Raw genomic sequence first — 24,656 nt, 5'->3', positions numbered from 1 at the left:
TGTCACAATATGAACATGCATTCGACTTGGCAGAATAAATTTTAATTTAAAATCACTTTTGAAAATCTCTCTGTATGGCCAGTGTGCTAAGGACATGCATTTTGTGCATCCTCAAATCTGTACTTAAATAGCAACTATCATTTTTATGCCTTTCTTCCTTTGAAAACAATTCAGTTTGTCTCTGTCATGATCCAGATTTTATTATGACTGTTAGAATGCTTCCCTTTTGACTCTGAGGGTCAGAATATTCTTTAATTTGTTAATCAAAATTTGTACCTTTGTTTTCATTTCATTTAAAATTACAAGTATCTTTTAGAGGAGTTGTTTAACATTTGAAAACTACACTTATTTTTATGTAATATATGCTTTGTAGGTACCATACGATTTACATATTGGTTTTATTATACTATATTACTGTATATATGCTATCAGTACATAATCAGCCTCCCCCCTCATATGCTATTATTCAGTATCCCCACTACACGTAAAACACGTTCTAAGTCTTGAAAAATGTGAGTGGTCTGGGAAGTAGGGGGAGAAAGTGCATATAAATAACTTGAGCACTGCTAACTGGAAATTACAGTTTCTAGGCCTAGAAAGTGAATGGGGAGGCAGTGGGGGAATATGAAGAGGAAAAACAAGGAGGTGGGGGAGAGGTGTTATAACATGGACACTACAAAATGATGACTGTAGTGACGCCTACACATACCTTCAAAAGTTCATGCTTGTGGCAGTGCTATGTCTTCTGCAGAGGGCGCGCCTCATCTTTGTGTGTGTGTGTGTGTGTGTGTGTGTGTGTGTGTGTGTGAGAGAGAGAGAGAGAGAGAGAGAGAGAGAGAGAGAGACAGAAATCATCATCAGAGCCCACCACAGGCCCCAGTCGATATAAAGCTACAAAAACTGAGCGTGTTGCTACGGTTCTTTGCATACTTAATTGGTTCTTCCCTAATGGTACTTAAATACTGTGCTGTTGTTAATACTTCAGTGGAAAAAAGTTGTGTTCAGTCTACTGGTCGTGTTGTACTTATACCTAATTACAACATGATTGGGGCAAATTGCTACTTTTCCAATGGCTGATCTTGTTATGGAGGACACTTGGTTGAAGAGCAAGAATCATTTGCTGCAGCACTGCACCACTGGTTTTGTTGGTTACCTGCTTGTGAAACCTCATTTTCCACCCTTAAGACCATGTTGCAGTCTGCGCCCAGCTTAGTGACGTACCAACCCAGGTCTCGTTCTCCAGAGCCTGCAAAAACTGTTACGAAATTGTGACACTAGATGCGAGGTGCTTGGGGCAGTCTTGCACAGAATGCCACTTGGGACCTTTGAGAGTGTATACATGTGAGAATAAATGCTTATGTCGCGTCCCAGCAACTGTATGTAGATATGTGAAACCACATCATCTTCCTGTCAAAGAAATGGCAGTAGCAAGGGGATAACAGCCTATGCAGTGCAGAGGCACTGGTTAATTAAACCAGCAGAAACACCTTACGTGAGTGCAAGTTATAACTGATGGGCCCCACATTATCAAGCTTGGTCTGGGACCCGTGTGTCGTGGAGGAGTGCAGTCAGGAATAGGCTGCTCATCAAATCTACACCACACATGTGTACAGCCATCACACACATTTAGACAAAATCTACTCTTATCACTGAAGACAAGAGTGTGCCATTCCAATCTTTAGACAACTCTTTCACGACACCAGAGTGGCTGTGCTTGGCGGTGTTGTGGTGTCTGCGGTAGCCTGGCGAGAGGTACACATGATCTTAACCCTGCTGCAGGCAGACAGATCGCAATGATTCTTGGTGACACATCAACTGCAACATGTGTCCAGATTTCTTCCCTAGATTACTTTCGGCTAGCCATGTAGACATTTCGGGATTTAAGCTAGCTTCCTACTTCTGCAGAGTAGATATGGAGGGAGGAGGAGTTGCCACATTTATTAAAAACTGCCATAAATTCAAGAACATTGACATTAATAAATTCTGCTTAGAGCAGCATCTAGAAGCATGTGCAACAGAAGTAGAGTTCCATTACTATAGTTCCATCAGTTACACTGCCAGAAGCAGAGTTCGTTTTGTTTGCAGATGACACAAGTATTGCAATAAATAGCATGTCGAGTGTAGTTCTAGAAAGATCCGCTAATGATATTTTCATGGATATTAATAAATGGTTTAAGGCCAACTCACTGACATTAAACTTCGAAAAGACTCACTATATGCAATTCAGAACCTGTAAGAGGTTTTCACCCAGCATATGCATAAAGTACGAAGAAGAGCAGATAGAAGAGGTTGACAGTATTAAATTCCCGGGATTACAACTTGATAATAAATTCAGTTGGGAGGAGCACACCACAGAACTGCAGAAACACCTTAACAAATCTGTATTGCAATTCGAGTGTTAGCAGACATAGGCGACATAAAAGTGAAAAAGCTTGCATACTTTGCCTACTTTCATTCCATAATGTCATATGGTATAATATTTTGGGGTAACTCCTTAAGTCAAACAAAAGTTTTCTGAGTTCAAAAGCGTGTAAGACGTATTATTTGTGGAGTAAACTCACGGACGTCTTGTAGAAACCTCTTCAAAGAACTGGGTATACTAACTACTGCCTCTCAGTATATTTACTCCTTAATGAAATTTGTCCTAAATAATATATCTCTTTTTCTAACAAACAGCTCAGTTCATACATACAATACCAGGAACAAAAATGATCTGCACAAGGACTTAAAAGCACTTACTTTAGTTCAAAAAGGGGTCAACTACTCAGGAACACTCATCTTCAATAATTTGCCAGCAAACATAAAAAAATTAGTTACAAATAGAGATCAGTTTAAAAGGAGCCTGAAAGACTTACTTGTGGCCAACTCCTTTTACTCCATTGACGTATTTTTTAATATATATATATATATATATATATATATATATATATATATATATATATATATATATATAAAGGTGACATGTTCCACATCCATGAGGATCTCCTCAACACAGATCTATGGAACGAAAAACTAATCTAATCTAATCACTGCTTGCACAATGTGCTGATCTTGATGAATGTCTGTACTACACAGACACTCAGAGTGTGGACCTCAAGTGCAGCAACATTCCACAGACCACTGCTGAAAGCAGCAACACAACACAGATACACTGTGCCCAACATATGCAGCAATCCACTGACATGTCCATCCAGCTTTCCGCAGGCCCACACTGTGACCTCATTTAAATGGCTTAATTTGTTCAGAGGTCACAAAGACAGGCCACATGAGTGCCATCTAACTGCCAACAAATGTGACAAATAAATCACTAAGACACAACCCCTTCAGTATGCACACATTATACAGTGGTGTCACTCAATATAGTGCTTGATGGTGTTGCATTCTTTTTTTTTTTCCAGCAGTGTATATAATGATTATGTTGCCTACAGAACCTCAAAACTGTTGGAAATTTCATTTAGAATCAATGAATGCTAGAACATTCATCTTCAGTGTTGTCGTTAAGGATGCATTTATATATGTGCAGTTTTCTGTTATTTGTCATTTTGAGTCTAATTGTGTTACTTTCTTTCTGTGAACTAATAAATGTTTGTTATTTAGTATCAAACCTGAAATGCGTTTTCATTTAAAACTCGAACCACAAAAGGTTATGGGTCCAGATCACTTAGTTTGGTGATATTATGGAAACTCTTGTTTATTTGAAGCAAGCAAAAACTACACATGTATCTATTGCGTCAAGAAAAATTGGAGACACAAATACATAATGCTGACATCATGAGTTTGAGCACCGCTAACCTGTTGCCATTAATTGAAAAACTAAAGGGAAGCGAAAACTATAATGCATGCCACTTTGCAATGAAAATTTATTTACAAAATGAACAATTGTGGTAGTCCATAATGGGCGAGATCAGAAACAAAGTTAAGATATGTACCGCAAAGCCTAAAATAATCTTACCAGGGAACCTACAGAACACCTCAACTGCGAAAGAAGCTTGGAATAAGTTAAAACAAATTTATGAAGACTCAGGACTTTATCGAAGAATAAGTTGTCGAGAACATTTTTAACTGCAAGACTGAAGAACTGTTCAGCTGTGGAAGAGCATGTGCCGAGAATAATTACAATGTCAAACAAATTAAATGGTCTAAGCTTTGAATTTCAAGACAAATGGGTAGGATGTATTCTGTTAGCAGGGCTGCCTAATGAGTACAAATCAATGCTGATGGCTTTAGAGAATTCCAATATGGCAATAAAGAATGATTCTATTAAAAACAAATTACTACAGGAAGTGAAGGATGAGGCACATGGCAATTCAAGTTTTAATGATGCTCTTCAAGCAAAAACAGACAACTGCAACCCATATTAAGTCCCAGAGGTCCGAGGTATTACAACTGCAACAAACATGTACACACAGCAAAGAGATGTTGCAGTAAAAACGAGGCAAGTGGAAAATCTCTCTTGAAAGAAAATAGCTATAAGACATTCTTAATGACATCAGCATCACCTACAGCTATACGCAAAGACTGGTACATGGATTCTGGTGCATCAGCACATACATCAAAGTACCCACGTGATCTGAATTTCACAGCAACAGTGCCCAATTCACAAGTGGTGATGGCTAATGATTACCAGTAAAAGAACAGGGTCCAAAAGCAGGCAGATATGACAAACATTAGGGTGCTCTATGTCCCCCAGTTATGTACAAATTTACTTTCTGTCAGGAAAATAGTGAGACAGGGTCACTTGGTCTTCTTTGATGATAGAGACTGTTAAATTCGTGATGCAGAGAAGAAATTGGTAGCTACAGTATTGTTAATCAACGTAATGTAGAAACAGTGTTGAAGCAATGTCTGCTTCCTTGTCTAATAGTGCAAATCTATGGCACAGAAAATTAGGGATCTACACTCAGATGCGAGGGAGGAATTACGAAAAGGTTTGGTTAACGGCATCATATACGAAAGAGTCATCAGTACTGCGTGCATTATGTGCCTAGAAGGCATGAGCCAGGAATATATCCTGATCATTTGCAGGAACCAAACCAGATATTTATTCTGTTCACAACTAAGGAGAAGAACATTAAGGCACATAACGATTCAAGGGACACCATCCCAGATAGTAATGTTTCAGAAGAATTAGGCTCAGTTGAGGCACAAGACGATTCAAAGGCCACCACAGCAGATAACAGCATTTCAGAAGAATCAGACTCAGTCAAAATAAACAAAGACTATGAACCATCAAAACAAGTACTCAGAAGATCTTCCCAAAAAGCAAGACCGAAGAAGATGGACAAATGCGTGTCCTATCATACTAAACATCCACACAAATCAGAACCATGAACTTTAGAAAAAGCATTGCAATCTAGGCTCTCACAGAAATGGATTGAAGAAATTCAGGAAGAATCAAAGTCACAAGCAGAAAATCAAACTTGGGAATTAGTAAGCCTGCCTCCAGGAAAAAAAAAAAAAGATATCAATGTCAAGCAGGTCTTTAAGATAAAAAGAGACTTACAAGGACAAAAAATCTGTTTTAAAACTCGTCTGAAAGTTAAGAGACGTGCACAAGTCAGAGGTTTGGATTATGACAGAGCTTATGCGCCGGTGATACGATACAATTCACTGTTATTCTGTATTTATTTAATCTGGTTGCTAAATATGATTTTGACATTGCTCATTGCGACAGCTTTTTTGCAAGGTAACTTAAAAGAAGAAATTTATGTCAAAATTTCTACAGTTCACTACATGACAAAGTCAGTTAAAGAGGAATGCATTAAAAGACTTTAGGAAGCAGTCTATAGACTTAACAGGGAAGTTGCTGTTGGAACATAAAAATGGACAAAGCTGTACTAAGTCTGAATTTTGGTACATCCACAGCTGACACTTGTGTTTACTACAAAAATGAAATATATTCATTGTAGCAATTTATGTAGATGACTTGCTAATTTTTTGCAACAAAAAACTGTATTTAAAGAGAAGTTAAAGGAACACTTTAAACTAAAAGACCTCAGAGATGTAGCCAATTGTCTAGGAATCTGAGTATCGAGGTTGCAAACATTGACTTTTATGGCTGGATCCAACCTATTATAAACATTTGATTTTCCAAAAATATAACACGGAAGATTGCTATACAGTATCCATGCCACTGGATAACAGTCAAGTATGAACTCCCTAAATGATCACAAAGACAGAGAGAGAAAAAATTGCCATAAAGAATGCCCCATACAGAGAAACTAAGGGCTAGGCAAGATCTAGCATAAGCAATTGTAATGGTGAGTCGGTTTAATACTAACCCCAGAATACCCCACTGGCAAGCTGTAAACAGAATTCTATGATATATAAAAGGTATTAAATATATAAAAGGAAATAAATATTTCGAAGTACAATTTTCTAAAAATGAGGGCCATGAATCACAGGATACACTGATGCTGACTAGGCTGGGGACACTGCAGATACAAATCAACCACTGGTTTCTTGATTAAGTCTCAAGGTGCAATAGTTTCACGGAACAGCAGAAAACAACCAACGGTATCTCTCCTGAAAACAGGAGCAGAATATGTGGCATTAGCTTCTGTATGTCAGGAAGCACTTTGGCTGCAATGGTTGCAGAGAGAAATATCCCCTACCCCCAAAAGAAGGCTCGATTAAATTGTTTTGTGACAACAAAGGTACAATTGATCTGTCAAGAGCAAGTGGATACAAAGGTTGCACTAAACACATTGACACCAGACATGATTTCATCAAAGAAAAAACTGATTCAGGAGAAATCATGATGGTGCACATTTCAATGAGAGGAATGCTTGCACACATGATTACGAAGCCACTGCCAAGAACCAAACATTATCATCTAATCCAAGGATTTGGACTATGAAGCTGAAATACTGAGAGGCATCGTTTCTGGTGGGTGTGATGGAAATTTCATTTAACAATAATGCCTCTGCTAGAACATTCATCTTTGGTGTTGTTGCAATGGGCAGTTTTATATACCTGCTCTTTTACATTATTTTTTGTTTTGAGTCTAATCATGTTACTTTTGTTCTACGAACAAATAAAAGTTTGTTTTTAATTTCAAACCAGAACTGCGTTTGCTGACTAAACAGTGCAAGGTCTCCAGCTCAGAGTAACAATGAATACTTCAAAAGTGTAAGATACAATAAAATGAAAAAACTTACCTCGCACTGAGATGCGGCAAATCACACATTGAAAACTTAGTCTCTTGCACAATGAGCAGCCAGGGCCTCGTATCTGCTTGTTACAACTTGTGCATTCCGTGAAAAACTCAACACCTCTATGTGGTTCAGGTGGTGTACACAGATACTTCAGTACCTGGAAAGTTACATTAGAGAATTTCAGATTACAGGTATAGAAGACAATAAAATATGATCTAAACTGAAAACAACTTCACTCATTTGCAAATTACTATGAAATGAAATAACATTATTGACAGCTTGTGGCGTAAAATATCACCTTTAGTAAAGCACTGTGTTACTGAACATCTACCTAACTGATGAACAATGATCATCAGAGTGAAAGTATTTTTTGTAAGTTATTTTGTTTAGGATAGTTAACTGTCTGGGAGTCACATACACCGGTTGATCAGTTATTCCATAATGCAACATACCGGCTCGGAGAAGCCAGGCGTGCCATGGAACAGTGCCTACCATTACAATTAGAATGGTGTCATGGAAGCATAGCAGTTAGATGGTTCAAAGTTGTAATTTGTACATATCATACAGATTCAATAGAATATATTAAAAACAAAGATTCCAAGACTTACCTGGCGGGAAAGTGCCGGTAGACAGGCACAATAAAATAACACACAAACACACACACAAAATTTCTAGCTTTCACAACCAGCGGTTGCTTCTCCAGGAAAGAGGGAAGGAAAAGGAAAGATGAAAGGATGTGGGTTTTAAGGGAGAGGGTAAGGAATCATTCCAATCCCGGGAGCGGAAAGACTTACCTTAGGGGGAAAAAAGGATAGGTATATACACGCGCGCGCGCACACACACACACACACACACACACATACACACACACACACACACACACACACACATACATATCCATCCATACATATACAAACACAAGCAGACATATTTAAAGGGACAAATATTAGGTTTCAGATCCTCCTCCCATGAACCATGGACCGTGCCTTTGGTGGGGAGGCTTGTGTGCCTCAACGATACAGATACCCATACCGTAGGTGCAACCACAATGGAGGGGCATCTGTTGAGAGGCCAGACAAACATGTGGTTCCTAAAGAGGGGCAGCAGCCTTTTCAGTAGTTGCAGGGGCAACAGTCTGGATGATTGACTGATCTGGCCTTGTAACAATAACCAAATCGGCCATGCTGTGCTTGTACTGTGAATGACTGAAAGCAAGGGGAAACTACGGCCGTAATTTTTCCTGAGGGCATGCAGCTTTACTGTATGATTAAATGGTGATGGCATCCTCTTGGGTAAAATATTCCGGAGGTAAAATAGTCCCCCATTCAGATCTCCAGGCAGGGACTAATCAAGAGGATGTCGTTATCAGGAGAAAGAAAACTGGCGTTCTTCGGATCGGAGCGTGGAATGTCAGATCACTTAATCGGGCAGGTAGGTTAGAAAATTTAAAAAGGGAAATGGACAGGTTAATGTTAGATATAGTGGGAATTAGTGACGTTCGGTGGCAGGAGGAACAAGACTTCTGGTCAGGTGACTACAGGGTTATAAACACAATATTAAATAGGGCTAATGCAGGAATAGGTTTAATAATGAATAGGAAAATAGGAATGTGGGTAAGCTACTACAAACAGCATAGTGAACACATTATTGTGGCCAAGATAGATACGAAGCCCAGATTTAGGAACCAGGTTATAAATTGTAAGACATTTCCAGGGGCAGGTGTGGAATCTGACCACAATCTATTGGTTATGACCTGCAGATTAAAACTAAAGAAACTGCAAAAAGGTGGGAACTTAAGGAGATGGGACCTGGATAAACAGAAAGAACCAGAGTTTGTACAGAGTTTCAGGGAGAGCATAAGGGAACAACTGACGGGAATGGGGGAAAGAAATACAGTAGAAGACGAATGGGTAGCTCTGAGGGATGAAGTAGTGAAGGCAGCAGAGGATCAAGTAGGTAAAAAGACGAGGGTAGTAGAAATCCTTGGGTAACAGAAGAAATATTGAATTTAATTGATGAAAGGAGAAAATATAAAAATGCAGTAAATGAAGCAGGCAAAAAGGAATACAAACGTCTCAAAAATGAGATCGACAGGAAGTGCAAAATGGATGAGCAGGGATGGCCAGAGGACAAACGTAAGGATGTAGAGGCTTATCTCACTAGGGGTAAGATAGATACCTCTATAGGAAAATTAAAGAGACATTTGGAGAAAAGAGAACCACTTGTATGAACATCAAGAGCTCAGATGGAAACCCAGTTTTAAGCAAAGAAGGGAAAGCAGAAAGGTGGAAGGAGTATATAGAGTGTCTATACAAGGGCGATGTGCTTGAGGACAATATTATGGAAATGGAAGAGGATGTAGATGAAGATTAAATGGGAGATACGATACTGCGTGAAGAGTTTGACAGATCACTGAACGACCTGAGTCGAAACAGGCCCCCGGAGTAGACAACATTCCATTGGCCTTGGGAGAGGCAGTCCTGACAAAACTCTAGCATCTGGTGAGCAAGATGTATGAAACACGCGAAATACCCTCAGATTTCAAAAAGAATATAATAATTCCAATCCCAAAGAAAGCAGCTTTTGACAGATGTGTAAATTACCGAACAATCAGTTTAATAAGCCACAGCAGCAAAATACTAACACGAATTCTTTACAGATGAATGGAAAAAGTAGTAGAAGCCGACCTCGGGGAAGATCAGTTTGGACCCCGTAGAAATACTGGAACACGTGAGACAGCTTACGACTTATCTTAGAAGAAAGATTAAGGAAAGGCAAACCTACGTTTCTAGCATTTGTAGACTTAGAGAAAGCTTTTGACAATGTTGACTGGAATACTCTCTTTTAAATTCTAAAGGTGGTAGGGGTAAAATACAGGGAGCGAAAGGCTATTTACAATTTGTACAGAAACCAGATGGCAGTTATAAGAGTCGAGGGACATGAAAGGGAAACAGGTGTTGGGAAGGGAGTAGGACAGGGTTGTAGCCTCTCCCCGATGTTATTCAATCTGTATATTGAGCAAGCAGTAAAGGAAACAAAAGAAAAATTCGGAGTAGGTATTAAAATTCATGGAGAAGAAATAAAAACTTTGAGGTTCGCCGATGACATTGTAATTCTGTCAGAGACAGCAAAGGACTTGGAAAAGCAGTTGAATGGAATGGATAGCGTCTTGAAAGGAGGATATAAGATGAACATCAACAAAAGCAAAACAAGGATAATGGAATGTAGTCAAATTAAGTCGGGTGATGCTGAGGGAATTAGATTAGGAAATGAGACACTTAAAGTAGCTCCGAAACAGATTGGACTGAAACAGAAAAATAAAATATTGTAACTGAAGATGCTTTATTAGTAATAAACTATTTCTAGCTTTTAGGTCGATAACATCTTTACTTATGCATTAGCAATTGGGAAACGGTTGTGCCACTGTTTTCAACTTCTGTGTAATAAAATATTGGCTCAGGTTAATAGAGGGGGCACAGAAGAGGTATGGGGTGGAAAGGGGAGGGCTAACAGGACAAGGGTGGAGGAAGACCCTATAGAAACCCCCCCCCCCCCCCAAAAAAAAAAAAAAAAAAAAAAAAAAGAGGAAAAAGGTGTGTGTGGTGTGTGGGTGGGTGGGGGGTGGGGGTGTGGGGGGGGGGGGGAGATGGTGTAGTACTGCATATGGGAATGCACAGGAACAGGATGGTGGCTGCTAGGTGTGACATCGGGAGAGCTGTGCTGGGTACTGTGAGGGAAAAGTAAAGGATTGTGCAGGTGAGCTGGAAGGGGCGGCACAGGGGGTAGGGGAGGAATAAGTGTGTTGAGCTGGAGTGGAAGCAGAGAGGGTTAAAGAGGTAGGTGGAGGGAGTGTCTAGTGAAGAGTAAGGCTAGGGATGTTACGTGAACATAGGATATGTTGCACGGAGAGTTCACACCTGCACAGTTCAAAAAAGCTGGTGATAGTTGGGCAAATCCAGAAAGGCACAGGCTGTGAAGTCGTAATTGGAGTCAAGCACACCATGTTGTGCAGCCTGCTCACCAGTTAGATTTTCTAGTTGTTTGTTGGTCACAATTTGACGGTGCTCATTCTTGCGGACAGACAAGCTTGTTAGTGGTCATGCCCCCATCAAATGCTGTACAGTGGTTGCAACTAAGTTAGTAGGTGGAAGTGACAGTGGCAAGCAAAGAGCCGAGTGGTAAAGGTACAGGAACTATGGGGAGTAGGGCTCCTGATAAAATGTGAATATATGTCAGCAATATTTCCTTCCCAAATTTATCGATATGTTGATATCAAAATGGCAACATCAAATGTCAACATTTTTATTTTATGTTATATACATTTTTTACAATTTTCAGTAAATACCTGAAATTGTTGTTTCGAAATTATATTAAAATATAATTTTACTTTCAGTGTACGAAGGTTTCTTACTACTTTTTGAGTTCTCATCACATACAGTCTTTCTCTTTGACTGCGTGAAGCACCTATACGTTGCACAAAAGAGGTAGTCCAATCACACTGGGTGGTGGGGGTGTGGATGGAATAAAAAGATTTCCGATTTGAAGAACTGGCACACCAGTTCTGTTAAAAAACAATTTTTAATGCAACTAGTGTGTTATTTCTTCACATCATCATTCTTCAAAAACAGCTGCTGGAAATGATGAACCAAAATATACATGACAAGTCTGGTCTTTGCAGCAGGTGGAGAAGTGTGAGGGGGAAATGCTGAAGTAAGCAGTGGTCAGCACTACCAACAGAAACTGCAATGTATAGCTTCACCATGAAATTTTCCTACACCATCAATAAAACTGGTTTATTTCGACATGTAACCAATCACAAATTAAGAAAATAAGGTATGAGAGGTTAGCTGGAATTAAATATAGCTTGACAATGCAGCATGTACACAATTTTTAATCAAAAACACAACAAGTCGACCAAAAAAAGTATTGTAATACAAGCTTTCCAACTCCACAAAGTCCCATTATTAAGTTACAAATTTTCAAATTAAGTGCGTTTCTTTCAATTCTTGCTCTAAGGGGAATAGGCAGGCTGTCTTTTCTCCTTGAATATATCAATACTTTTTGACGATATATCAAGGGTAAATAACAACAATTTTTAAAAATATTGATGTATCAAATTCCAGATTTTTTTAAATATCAATAGTCATAGTGGGGAGTCAGCAGAGAAAATGGTATTGTCTTTTATATTGAAGAGCAGGTTGCAGGCAATAGGCTACAGGTGTTGGTCAACAAGAGTAGCATGTCTCTCCATGCTTGTGTAGCATCCAGATATAATGGGGTGTCCTGGGTAGTTGTGTTTATGTATTTTAGGAAGTGTATAGAAAGTGGGAATATTTGGGGGGGGGGGGGGGATTCTGTGATGGACTGAGGGATTTGTAGCAAGACTGAAGATTGTGCTGAACATTTTTAAAGGGGTCACTGTGGCAGGGCTTGCAGACTGTCACGTCTGATTGTCTCTGCCAGCTATCATTGTGCCCTTATATGAGAAATATTCTCTCCACTATCCTCCCCACTCCTTCCACAGTAGTACTTCATTGCCTGTCCAACCACACAGTATCCTAGCCCATTCCAATTTCAACTTTGCTCCCTACCTCTGACCCCATGGCTCTTGACAGGGGCTGTTAGACCAGCTTAAGGGCAAAAATGTCTGTCAGATATCTGTTTTGACAGCAGTTGATCACAAAAGTCAAGATAAATTTATTAAAAGTGCTTAGCTATGTTTCAGTCTGACAATGTATTAAATCCGCGAATATTAGCTGTTCCAATTTATTGTAATGTATGCACCTATTTTGGCAATCTCCTGACAAATGATCAAAGTAGTAAGTATAATATTCAAAAGGTTTTATTTTATACTTTCTAATTTGTTCTACGTCCATGAGAATCATCTCATACTTGGGTCACTGAATGAAAACTCAATCTAATCTATTCATATACCTGTAAAAGTCCTATATTCAAGACCTATCCCACACATCATCCCACTATCACTTACTCTAGTCCTATCACAAACATTTCCAACACCCTCACAGGCAGGACCACCTGTGAAAGCAACAACGTAGTCTACCACCTTAGCTGCAACCACTGTGCAGCATTCTCCATGGACATGACCACAACATGCTATCTGTCTGCATTAATGGCCACCATTTGATTTCGAGGGCTGTGTCACAGACCGTGCCGTCTGGATTCGTTTCACTGACATTCGCTTTTCTGAATTGGCCTTGGGAGGAACTCTGGAGGAGAGAACTCTCACTGCAATACATCCTATGTTACTGTAAGGTCCCTGGCCTCAACATTCATTAGTCACTGTACTCCATCTGTCTCTATCTCTGCTCCCACTCTAACCTCACACATGCCTTCTGTCCTCCCCAAATGCAGCTCTACTGACACTGCAACTAGCAGCCCATCTTTCTGTGTTGCCACATCCCTGTAGGCTTCACACACAGCATTAAAGCATGGTCCCCTACTCCTGCCTTGCTACCCACCCGCCCCTCTGCCTCACACCTCTTCTGAACCCCCACTACCCACCCCAGCCGAGACTGTTAGTAAATAGAAGTGCAAGACATAATTTTTGATGAAAAAGTTAACTATCTGCATAGAACAAATTCGTAATAACTTGAATGAATTTTGTTAGGTCACAAGAATAGCAACAATTATGGTAAGCATTCAGGAGGGCAATCAGACATGTAGATTCAAGAGTTGAACACTGTGGCTGACAAAATATTTGCTCTTAGAGAGTTGACTGACTTACGCATGTCCCCTTCTTCCTATGAAGTGGAGAAGTTTATTAGCTACTGAGGTACCATAACAATGAGTTTAGCCAATATTGTGGTTTAGTGAAAAAAATATTTCTTATGAGTCTAAGGGTCTACAACTATGCATGCACACTGTTATGAACAATAAGGTGATCAATTGAACTGTGTTTATCAGAAAATTAAAAACACATTTTGAAATATGAATGTTGCCTAGTACCTGAGTTCTTGCACCAAGTAGACACCATCTGTGAAGAATTTCTGCGTATGCCTTCTTGTACATATCATAAAGGAATGTATTTTTTTCATCCAGCATTCTGAAATCCAAGGTAAAGCATCCTTCATTCAACTTGAAACATGCAATTTTAAGGAAAATACACGATTATCATGATAATTTTTTCACAATATTAGCAGCTGACAAAACATTTTCATCTTTGTCTCTCCTCATTCTCGCAACAGGGGGATCTATCTCAACCTAGGGTATGAAGGATCTGCCACTCCATTCCAATCTTATCCAGTATATCCCTCCTTCCTCACTTAGAACAGAGCAGACAAGTTCTCAAAGCTAAGTATAGTTTTTTCTAATTTTTTAATGTGTTTAGCAGCAAGCACTTGGAATTTCAGCACCTTTATGTATAAACTACTACATTTGAGAGATGCTGAGAACATATCTTTATAAATCCAGATAGTTGTGATTTCACTGCTGTTGATAACAATAAGAATTTTGCTTAATATACCAATGCAGATTATGGTTGTTCTAAAAAGGACAAGCAACAACTGTGAAGTAGCACAAAAAAAGCTGATAAGGTGACCTGTGTGCAAGAGATCCACTCTTGTTCTGTGCCATGGGCATGTTCAACTTTGTTCATACCTCTTACAAGTTGTTCGAGATGCACTGTCAGAGTAGCATTTTTCAATAAAAGATACACAAAGATACAGTACAGTGAGAATTTAAATGTGCGTTAAGTATGGTGCAAGTGACAACCATAGTCACTGAGGTGAACCCAAATATCCATAGAGATTTTTTCGATGATGTTATAAAGTGTGCAAAAGGGGGATACTGCTTTTGTTGGTAGCCTTGGTGTGTGAAACTTTCAGTTCATAGTGAATACTGTTGGAGATTCACGTTCAGGACTTTGTTGGCTAAGGTTAAGAGGTTATTTCTATCATGTCTCATTATCTTTTCTGATAATTAGTTCACAAATAGAGAAATCGGAAACAATGAGAATACTTGTATGTGAGAAACAAGCCAATCTTCCAGCAGTCATAGCACTTATCTGGTAAATTGGATAAAACATTTAAAAGAGCTTTGCTGAACTGCAGAATCCATGAATCGGTATTGGAGCTTCATGGAGTGAAAAAGGCTGGTACAATGAGACCAGGAAATGATGTGTTACTAGCACTTTACAAATTTTGTAAACAAACAGGGCCATTTCAGTGTAAGAGAGCATGATTTTATGGTGCTAACTTTTTTGTAGTGATATGCATCACTAGTTGCTGTTTCTTTAAGTCCTGAGTATAACAATTTAGTACAAGTAGCTTTTATCCTTCAATGACAGCCTTTTATTACATAGAGGATATAGGAGGAGACTAAGCACGTTAAGATAAGGAAACATAAACATTGTTTATTAAGGAGGTAATAAATGATTTTATTTCTGGAGAAACTGAACTGTTTGATTTTGGTGTGGCTTTCTGACCTTCAAATCTTTGAATTAATATCCAAAAATTTGTTCTCTGCTGAGAGGGCTGAGTACATTGCGAGAAGTCAGTTGGAGTTAGATATCTTGCATTCAATACAAAAGAAAATTAAAGTTTTCTGGTTACAGTTAGTTTGGTGATCAATGGTGTCAAATTTATAACTTTTTCAAATTGTCTGGTGATTAAATGTGAGGCTGGCAACCCTTATCAAACACTGTTTCACTAATATGTTGGTCAGGCTTGATGTCTAGTCGTACAGTGTGAAATAGATATTCTGCCTTTAGAATAGCCATCACCTCTCAGAGATGTGAAGATAAGCCACAAATGACACATGGTTTGCATTCCACATGAAACTGTAGGAAATGAAACACTGAAAGTAGCAGATGAGTTTTGTGTCTTAGGTAGCAAACAAACTATCAATGGCAGACAAGAAGGGGGTATAAAAAGCTAAGTAACATTAGCAGAATTGTTTTTGTGAAAAGAGGAATATGTTAACACATAATTTAAATTAAAAGGCTAGGAAATGCACCCTGAAAGCATTTGAGGTGTAGTCTTATATGGAAGTGAAATGTGGACAATAAGCAGTTCAGAAACAAACAAAGTAGATGTTTTTAAAATATGGTGCTACAGAATAATGCAGAAGATTTGATGAGTAGATCCGGTAACTGAAACTAGGAAGAAAATAACTTTACAGCACAATTTGTATAAAGTAGGGACAGTTTGATACATCATATTGTAGATTTCAAAGACTAGTTAATTTGGCAATGGAATGTACGTGTGTGTGTGTGTGTGTGTGTGTGTGTGTGTGTGTGTGTGTGTGTGAGGTGGAAGGGGGTGGGGTGGGGGGTGGGGGGAGTAAAAGCTGTACAAGGAGATCAAGCTTTGACTGCAATATGCAGTTTCATTGCATGTTGCGGTAGTTATGCAGAGAAGAACAGATATGCACAGGATAGACTAACACGAAGAGCAGCGCAAAATTGGTCTTCGAATTTGTGAGCGCCACCGCCACCACCACAGCCACCAAAAATCACTAGACCAGACACCACAATTGTAACGCAAAGAACTGATGCATGTTGGAAATTTAGCAGTTCATTCATCAATGATGAGGTAACTAAATGCTGAACTGTGCAGACTGTGGCATAGATGAGTTATTAGAGCTTTGTACACCAAAGAAGTGAAGGGAATTATTACCTAGTGTCAGAGAGTGTACTAGAATATTGTTATAGCTACATCATGCCTTACAGCACATTAGTCCCAGGGTGGGTACCTTACAGCCAGGCATACAAGACTACAGAGAGATTCAGGTTGTGTCAGAAGAGAACTGCATTTTCCCTAATACATAATGGCTGCCTTACAACTACTATTGTCCATTCTCCACATTTCCATATGTGCAGTTATGGCCCCAGTAGTATATACAGATAGTAATATTACTGCAGCAGTATAAGAATTGGAAATAACTTACCTCATATGGAACAAAAAATATTAAATACACATTACCACACAACCTAACCATGTGTAAAACACAACAATGTATAAGAAACTCATAATATTTAACAAAAGCAGTAAAATCCAACATAGAAATATTATACGAAGGCTATTCAGAAAGCAACCTAAGTAAGGCTATAAATGAAATACTGGAAAATCCAGGATGGAAGAATGGCAATATTATGAAAAAGATGGACTGCTACTCACCAGACAGCAGACATGTTGGGTCGCAGACAGGCACAACAAAAAGTCTACTAAACACACAAGCTTTCACACAGAAGGCCATATTTTGAAATAGGCAACATACACACACATTCAGGCAAATGCAGCTCAAACACTCCCATCTCTGGGGACCAGGCTGTGAGCAACTGCGCACGATAGGAGAAGTGACCTGAGTGGTGGGGTTAAGGAGGAGGCTGGGGCAGGGAGGGGGAAGGAGAGCAGTGTAAGGGTGGGAGATGGTTAAGTGCTGTTTGTGAGATCATACAGGGACAAAGTGGAGAGAGGGTAGCGCAGCTTCATGCAGAAGGGAGGTTAGACAGACGTTTGGGGAGAGTGTGGCGTAGAAACGAGAAGTATGCAGACTGGGGGTTTCTTGTGAAATAAAACGGTGTGGAGTGGGGAAGGGGACAGGACAATGACCAACGAAGATTGAGGCACGGAGGGTTTTGGGAACATAGGATACATAACAGAGAGTGTTCCCTCCTGTGCACTTCAGAAAAGCTGGTGTTGGTAGGATGGATCCAGATGGCACAGGCTGAACAAAAGCAGTTGTCAAACAAAGAAAATTGCATTGGGAAGCATGCTCGACAACGGACTCATCCATCTGTTCATGCAGACAGACACCTTGTTGATTGTGATGCCCATGTAGAATGAAGCACAATGGTTGCATCTTAGCTTGTAGATCATGTGACTGCTTTCACAGGTAGCCCTGCCTTTGCTGGGAGAGGTGATGCTTGTGACCAGACTGGAGTAGGTGGTGGTGGGAGGATGTATGAGACAGTACTACGAGAGCAGACATTCTCTCAGGGGAGGCACAGTAACTGGCTACAATGGGGCATCCTCGGTGGTTGGGTTTATGGACTTTAGGAATCATGTAGAGGGTAAGAGTGCAGTGAGCAGCAGGGGTGAGGAGAGGGGAGAGGTGAATCTGACAGCTGGCAGAGTCCTTCTGCCAGATACTCCTTGCAGTTCAAAATAATAATGGTGGAGCCTTTGTCAAGAAGTAGGATAATAAGGTTGGAAACATATTTTATGTGGTGGATTGTGGTTCTTCCTGCAGATGTACGGCCAGCTTGCATGTTGAGGGACGTTAACAGGGGTGATTTGGGATCAGTAGGGGCAGATTAAGGCTCAATGGAAGAGTGAACTGCATCAGTCAGGGTTCTATATTGGTCTTTGGTTGAGTCTGACTGGTAGGGTTGGTGGTGAAAAAGCGTTTCCACTGTAGGGACTGGGAGAAGGATAGGTCTTCAACAGTCCAGCATTACTGAATTTGGGAGTGGGATGGAAGGTAAGGCTTTTGGAAAGGACTGATATTTCTTTGGGTCTATGTCTTTCGGAGGAAATGTTTCAGGCCTTTTTAGGTTCTGGATTCTGTGTGGTAGTGGGAGGAAGTTTTTGAGGGTGGGGTCAATGCAGCAGGTCTGCGACGCAGGGTTTGTCAGCTGTGAGGGGATGTAGGGGAGGTCTGGAGGTTGTTGTAGTGGTGCTGGACAGTGGTAGTCCAAGGTGGGAGTAGGAAGTGAACAGGTTGGAGAAGGTTTTTTATTATTTTTTATTTTTTTAAAGGTGGCATTGTAATACCTATTTCCTGGCGAACAACAGTTTCCATATGTGAGATGGGATCCAGGAATTTGGGATTGCACAGGAGGAGGATTTAATGGGTGGAAAGGAGGTACTGCAAGGAGGTTTGGGCCTGATTGACATGGTTTTGCAGGACTATGTTGGTGAGGGTTAAGGACTGGTGGAATCTGAAAAGATGGAGGTCATTGTGGAAGAAGCATTTGCAGCTGGAGATAGGCAATTTGATGGTGATGTCATTTTGGGGAATTCCATGAGCTGTGCAACAAAGGGAACATTATACGGGATTGGATTCTGGGCACGATAAGGAAACTTTTCTGTATTGGCACAGATGGAAAGAGCAGGGATCCATGGTGGGGGATAAAAATGTGTAAAAATACATAAATAGCAGAGAAATGTGTGTGAAAAAATACGTTGAAATATGTTGAAAAAATTCATGTGAAAAGTGCTACTACCTACTCCAGTCTGCTCACAAGCATCACCTATGCCATCAAAGGCAGGGCTACCTGTGGAAGCAGTTATGTGATCTACAAGCTAAGCTGCAACCACTGTGCTTCATTCTATAAGGGCATAACAACCCACAAGCTGTTTGTTCGCATGAATAGCCATCAGCAAACTTTGGCCAAGAAATAGCTGGACCACCTGGTTCCCGTAACAATTCTCGCCTCGACCTTTGTTAGTCATTGTCCTACACCCACCTATCCTCTTCCCTCTCCAAAGCCTTCTACTCCACAAGCGCAAGCACAATGTTTTCGCTTCTCTCCTTTCATGACCCCCCCCCAATCTCAGTATAACCTGATAATTGCACCTAGCTGCCCTTCCCTCTCGCCATCTTGCCCCTGTACGCTAACACAAAAAGAACTTCATCATCAATCTCCCACTCTCTACTCGCCCCCCTTTGCCCCAGCCTCCTCAGCAAGTCTAAAGTAGCCTTTTTATTTTGCATGTTTGTCACTCAATATCTCGGCTATCTGGTGAGTAGCAATCTATCCTTTTCATAGCATTGTCAAATAAAAGTAAAAGCAAATTTATTACAACAATCTTAAAACTTCAGCTTTCTAGTGTGTCTTTATATTATCACCATTTGCATTTGAGTATTTATCATATTGATAAGGCTTTGCACAAAATTCTGGCACCTAACATTGCAGCCAGCTGTTGACAGATTCTTGCAGTTCTTCATTGGAGTCAAAGCATTTGGAGCCAAGACATTTTTTCTGTGCACAAAGAGTTGGAAATGACTTGGAGTCAAGTCTGAGGTGTAAGTGGATTTTCAAAAATGTCCTCTTTGAACTGACCTAAGAATTCTTGCATTTGTTTGACAGAGTGATCAAGAATTGTTGCACAATGCTGGTTGTCAAGAGACCTTCACTGTCCACTCACAGTCTTGTGCAAAAGAGCCAAGAAATCTAAAGAATGTTGTCCAACAGCTCATGTAGGTGAAATAATGATTTTCATTACTTTTACCATCAACCTTTGTACAAGTTCATTGCTGACAACTGACAGATGACCACTTCTGTCATCTACCTGAATTTTCAGCCTATCACTATTAAATAAATGATACCACTGACACACACACTGGTGTGTATACAACACAAATTTGTTATTGGATATCAATAGCTGTGAGGTTTCCTTTACTACAGAATGGATTTCATATCTGGATGGATTTTCAATTGCAGTGCTTATTTTGTATGGCTATGTAGCCAAATGAGAAGCAATGGAAGTTTCTCACTATGAAAGTTTCCTTATCATGTCAGTGTCGCCCTAACCGCCGTCTGCTTCACGTCTGCTGTGCAGCGAGCTACCTTAATTTAAGTATTATCTGTATTTTTCTTACTTGTCACTTCTTCTTCTGCGTGTTTTTGCTTTTAGGAAGCTTTAATAGTAGAGTGCTATTAAGTGTTCCATAGATCTCGTGTTTGTTTTGAATACAGTCAGAGAGAGTCCCTTTAGTCAGCCATAGTGCCAGTAGTGTCAGTGTCGCCCTAACCGCCGTCTGCTTCACGTCTGCTGTGCAGTGAGCTACCTTAATTTAAGTATTATCTGTATTTTTCTTACTTGTCACTTCTTCTTCTGCGTGTTTTTGCTTTTAGGAAGCTTTAATAGTAGAGTGCTATTAAGTGTTCCATAGATCTCGTGTGTGTTTCGAATACAGTCAGAGAGTCCCTTTAGTCAGCCATAGTGCTCGTAGTGCTAGTGTTTGTTTTCAATACCGTCCAGAGACAGACAGGTAGTGCTATTTTCCTTGTTTCTACAAGAAGTGGTTAGCAATCACAGTTTAATCAATAATCAACCGCCTTTAGTGAATTAGCAGTCTAGTTAAAAGCTGATTAACACTCTATAGTAAATTGATTTCTTAGGATGGCTAGGATGTGTGGCTGCTGTGTACGGACGCAGGAGGAGCTGGCCACTCTTCGCGAACAGCTGAGCGTGTTGATGGCCGCGGTCAGCCGTCTTCAGGCTGCTGCCTCGGAGTGTAGCGGCAGTGGGGAGTCTGGTGCGTCGCATGGTGCACCCCAGGTGTTAGATGCTTCACCCACTGTCCCTGCTGTCGAGACATCTTCGCGGGTACCGGGCGCGGTTGGGCCACCCTCTCCCCAAGGGGAGTGGCGGGTTCAGCGGCGTTCGCGGCGCACGAGGCGGAGGGTCAATGTGGAGGCTGGCCGTGTGGCATCGCCCGCTCTGCCTGTGAGTGGACATGTGGCTGCTCCTTCAGCAAGGTCCGAGCAGGCACACGGGGGGAGGGGTTTATTAGTTATTGGGAGCTCCAACGTTAGGCGGGTGATGGAGCCCCTTAGGGAAATAGCGGAAAGGTCGGGGAAGAAGGCCAGTGTTCACTCTGTCTGCTTGCCGGGGGGTCTCATCCGAGATGTGGAGGAGGCCCTACCGGCGGCGATAGAGAGCACTGGGTGCACCCGACTGCAAATTGTTGCTCATGTCGGCACCAATGACTCTTGCCGTCTGGGTTCAGAGGTCATCCTCAGTTCGTACAGGCGGTTGGCGGAGTTGGTGAAGGTGGAAAGCCTCGCTCGCGGGGTGGAATCAGAGCTAACTATTTGTAGTATCGTTCCGAGAACCGATCGCGGTCCTCTGGTTTGGAGCCGAGTGGAAGGCTTAAACCAGAGGCTCAGACGATTCTGTGGAGAGCTGGGGTGCAAATTTCTCGACCTCCGCTATCGGGTGGAGAAATGTAGGGTCCCCCTGAATAGGTCAGGCGTGCACTACACGCCGGAAGCGGCTACGAGGGTAGCGGAGTACGTGTGGAGTGCACATGGGGTTTTTTTAGGTTAGAGAATTCCCTCCCTAGGCCCGACAAGACGCCTCCTGAGACGCGGCAAGGCAGGAGTAGGCAAAATGAAACAAGGAATAACAATATTAATATGCTAATAGTAAACTGCAGAAGCGTCTATAGAAAGGTCCCAGAACTGCTCTCATTAATAAACTGTCACAACGCCCATATAGTACTAGGAACAGAAAGTTGGCTGAAACCAGACGTAAACAGTAATGAAATCCTAAACTCTGATTGGAATGTATACCGCAGAGATAGGCTGGACAGTGAAGGGGGAGGCGTGTTTATAGCGATAAGAAGTGCAATAGTATCGAAGGAAATTGACGGAGATTCGAATTGTGAAATGATTTGGGTGAAGGTCACGGTTAAAGCAGGCTCAGACATGGTAATTGGATGTCTCTATAGGCCCCCGGGCTCAGCAGCTGTTGTGGCTGAGCACCTGAAGGATAATTTGGAAAATATTTTGAGTAGATTTCCCCACCATGTTATAGTTCTGGGTGGAGATTTTAATTTGCCGGATATAGACTGGGAGACTCAAACGTTCATAACAGGTGGCAGGGACAAAGAATCCAGTGAAATATTTTTAAGTGCTTTATCTGAAAACTACCTTGAGCAGTTAAACAGAAAACCGACTCGTGGCGATAATATATTAGACCTTCTGGTGACAAACAGACCCGAACTATTTGAATCAGTTAATGCAGAACAGGGAATCAGCGATCATAAAGCGGTTACTGCGTCAATGATTTCAGCCATAAATAGAAATATTAAAAAAGGTAGGAAGATTTTTCTGTTTAGCAAAAGTGACAAAAAGCAGATTACAGAGTACCTGACGGCTCAACACAAAAGTTTTGTCTCAAGTGCAGATAGTGTTGAGGATCAGTGGACAAAGTTCAAAACCATGGTACAATATGCATTAGATGAGTATGTGCCAAGCAAGATCGTAAGAGATGGAAAAGAGCCACCGTGGTACAACAACCGAGTTAGAAAACTGCTGCGGAAGCAAAGGGAACTTCACAGCAAACATAAACATAGCCAAAGCCTTGCAGACAAACAAAAATTACGCGAAGCGAAATGTAGTGTGAGGAGGGCTATGCGAGAGGCTTTCAATGAATTCGAAAGTAACGTTCTATGTACTGACTTGGCAGAAAATCCTAAGAAATTTTGGTCCTATGTCAAAGCGGTAGGTGGATCAAAACAAAATGTCCAGACACTCTGTGACCAAAATGGTACTGAAACAGAGGATGACAGACTAAAGGCCGAATTACTAAATGTCTTCTTCCAAAGCTGTTTCACAGAGGAAGACTGCACTGTGCTTCCTTCTCTAGATTGTCGCACAGTTGACAAAATGGTAGATATCGAAGTAGATGACAGAGGGATAGAGAAACAATTAAAATCGCTCAAAAGAGGAAAGGCCGCTGGTCCTGATGGGATACCAGTTCGATTTTACACAGAGTACGCGAAGGAACTTGCCCCCCTTCTTGCAGCGGTGTACCGTAGGTCTCTAGAAGAGCGAAGCGTTCCAAAGGATTGGAAAAGGGCACAGGTCATCCCCGTTCTCAAGAAGGGACGTCGGACAGATGTGCAGAACTATAGACCTATATCTCTAACGTCGATCAGTTGTAGAATTTTGGAACACGTATTATGTTCGAGTATAATGTCTTTTCTGGAGACTAGAAATCTACTCTGTAGGAATCAGCATGGGTTTCGAAAAAGACGATCGTGTGAAACCCAGCTCGCGCTATTCGTCCACGAGACTCAGAGGGCCTTAGACACGGGTTCACAGGTAGATGCCGTGTTTCTTGACTTCCGCAAGGCGTTTGACACAGTTCCCCATAGTCGTTTAATGAACAAAGTAAGAGCATACGGACTATCAGATCAATTGTGTGATTGGATTGAGGAGTTCCTAGATAACAGAACGCAGCACGTCATTCTCAATGAAGAGAAGTCTTCCGAAGTAAGAGTGATTTCAGGTGTGCCGCAGGGGAGTGTCATAGGACCGTTACTATTCACAATATACATAAATGACCTGGTGGATGACATCGGAAGTTCACTGAGGCTTTTTGCAGATGATGCTGTGGTGTATCGAGAGGTTGCAACAATGGAAAATTGTACTGAAATGCAGGAGGATCTGCAGCGAATTGACGCATGGTGCACGGAATGGCAATTGAATCTCAATGTAGCGAAGTGTAATGTGATGCGAATACATAGAAAGATAGGTCCCTTATCATTTAGCTACAAAATAGCAGGTCAGCAACTGGAAGCAGTTGATTCCATAAATTATCTGGGAGTACGCATTAGGAGTGATTTAAAATGGAATGATCATATAAAGTTGATCGTCGGTAAAGCAGATGCCAGACTGAGATTCATTGGAAGAATCCTAAGGAAATGCAATCCGACAACAAAGGAAGTAGGTTACAGTACGCTTGTTCGCCCAATGCTTGAATACTGCTCAGCAGTGTGGGATCCGCACCAGGTAGGGTT

At 41.0% G+C, this 24,656-nt stretch overlaps 1 protein-coding gene across 5 annotated transcripts in view; it reads right to left on the bottom strand.

The window, feature by feature from the left end:
• LOC126272596 (GATOR complex protein WDR59) overlaps positions 1-24,656 on the bottom strand; it is a 238,149-nt gene that overhangs the window by 8,761 nt on the left and 204,732 nt on the right. For 4 of the 5 annotated variants that reach the window (XM_049975537.1, XM_049975533.1, XM_049975534.1 and 1 more), the window contains 2 exons: positions 14,124-14,220; positions 7,161-7,314 (listed from right to left, as the gene is read on the bottom strand). In XM_049975537.1, the coding sequence (XP_049831494.1) occupies positions 7,161-7,314; positions 14,124-14,220 (251 nt within the window). Of the gene's footprint in view, positions 1-7,160; positions 7,315-14,123; positions 14,221-24,656 lie in introns of those variants that run through there. The other variant, XM_049975538.1, reaches the window with a different exon arrangement.

Source organism: Schistocerca gregaria, chromosome 5 (genome assembly GCF_023897955.1).
Source record: "Schistocerca gregaria isolate iqSchGreg1 chromosome 5, iqSchGreg1.2, whole genome shotgun sequence".
Taxonomy (NCBI): Eukaryota; Metazoa; Arthropoda; class Insecta; order Orthoptera; family Acrididae; genus Schistocerca; species Schistocerca gregaria.
The sequence above is the reverse complement of the archived record's forward strand: the minus strand, read 5'-3'. Positions and strand labels throughout refer to the sequence as shown.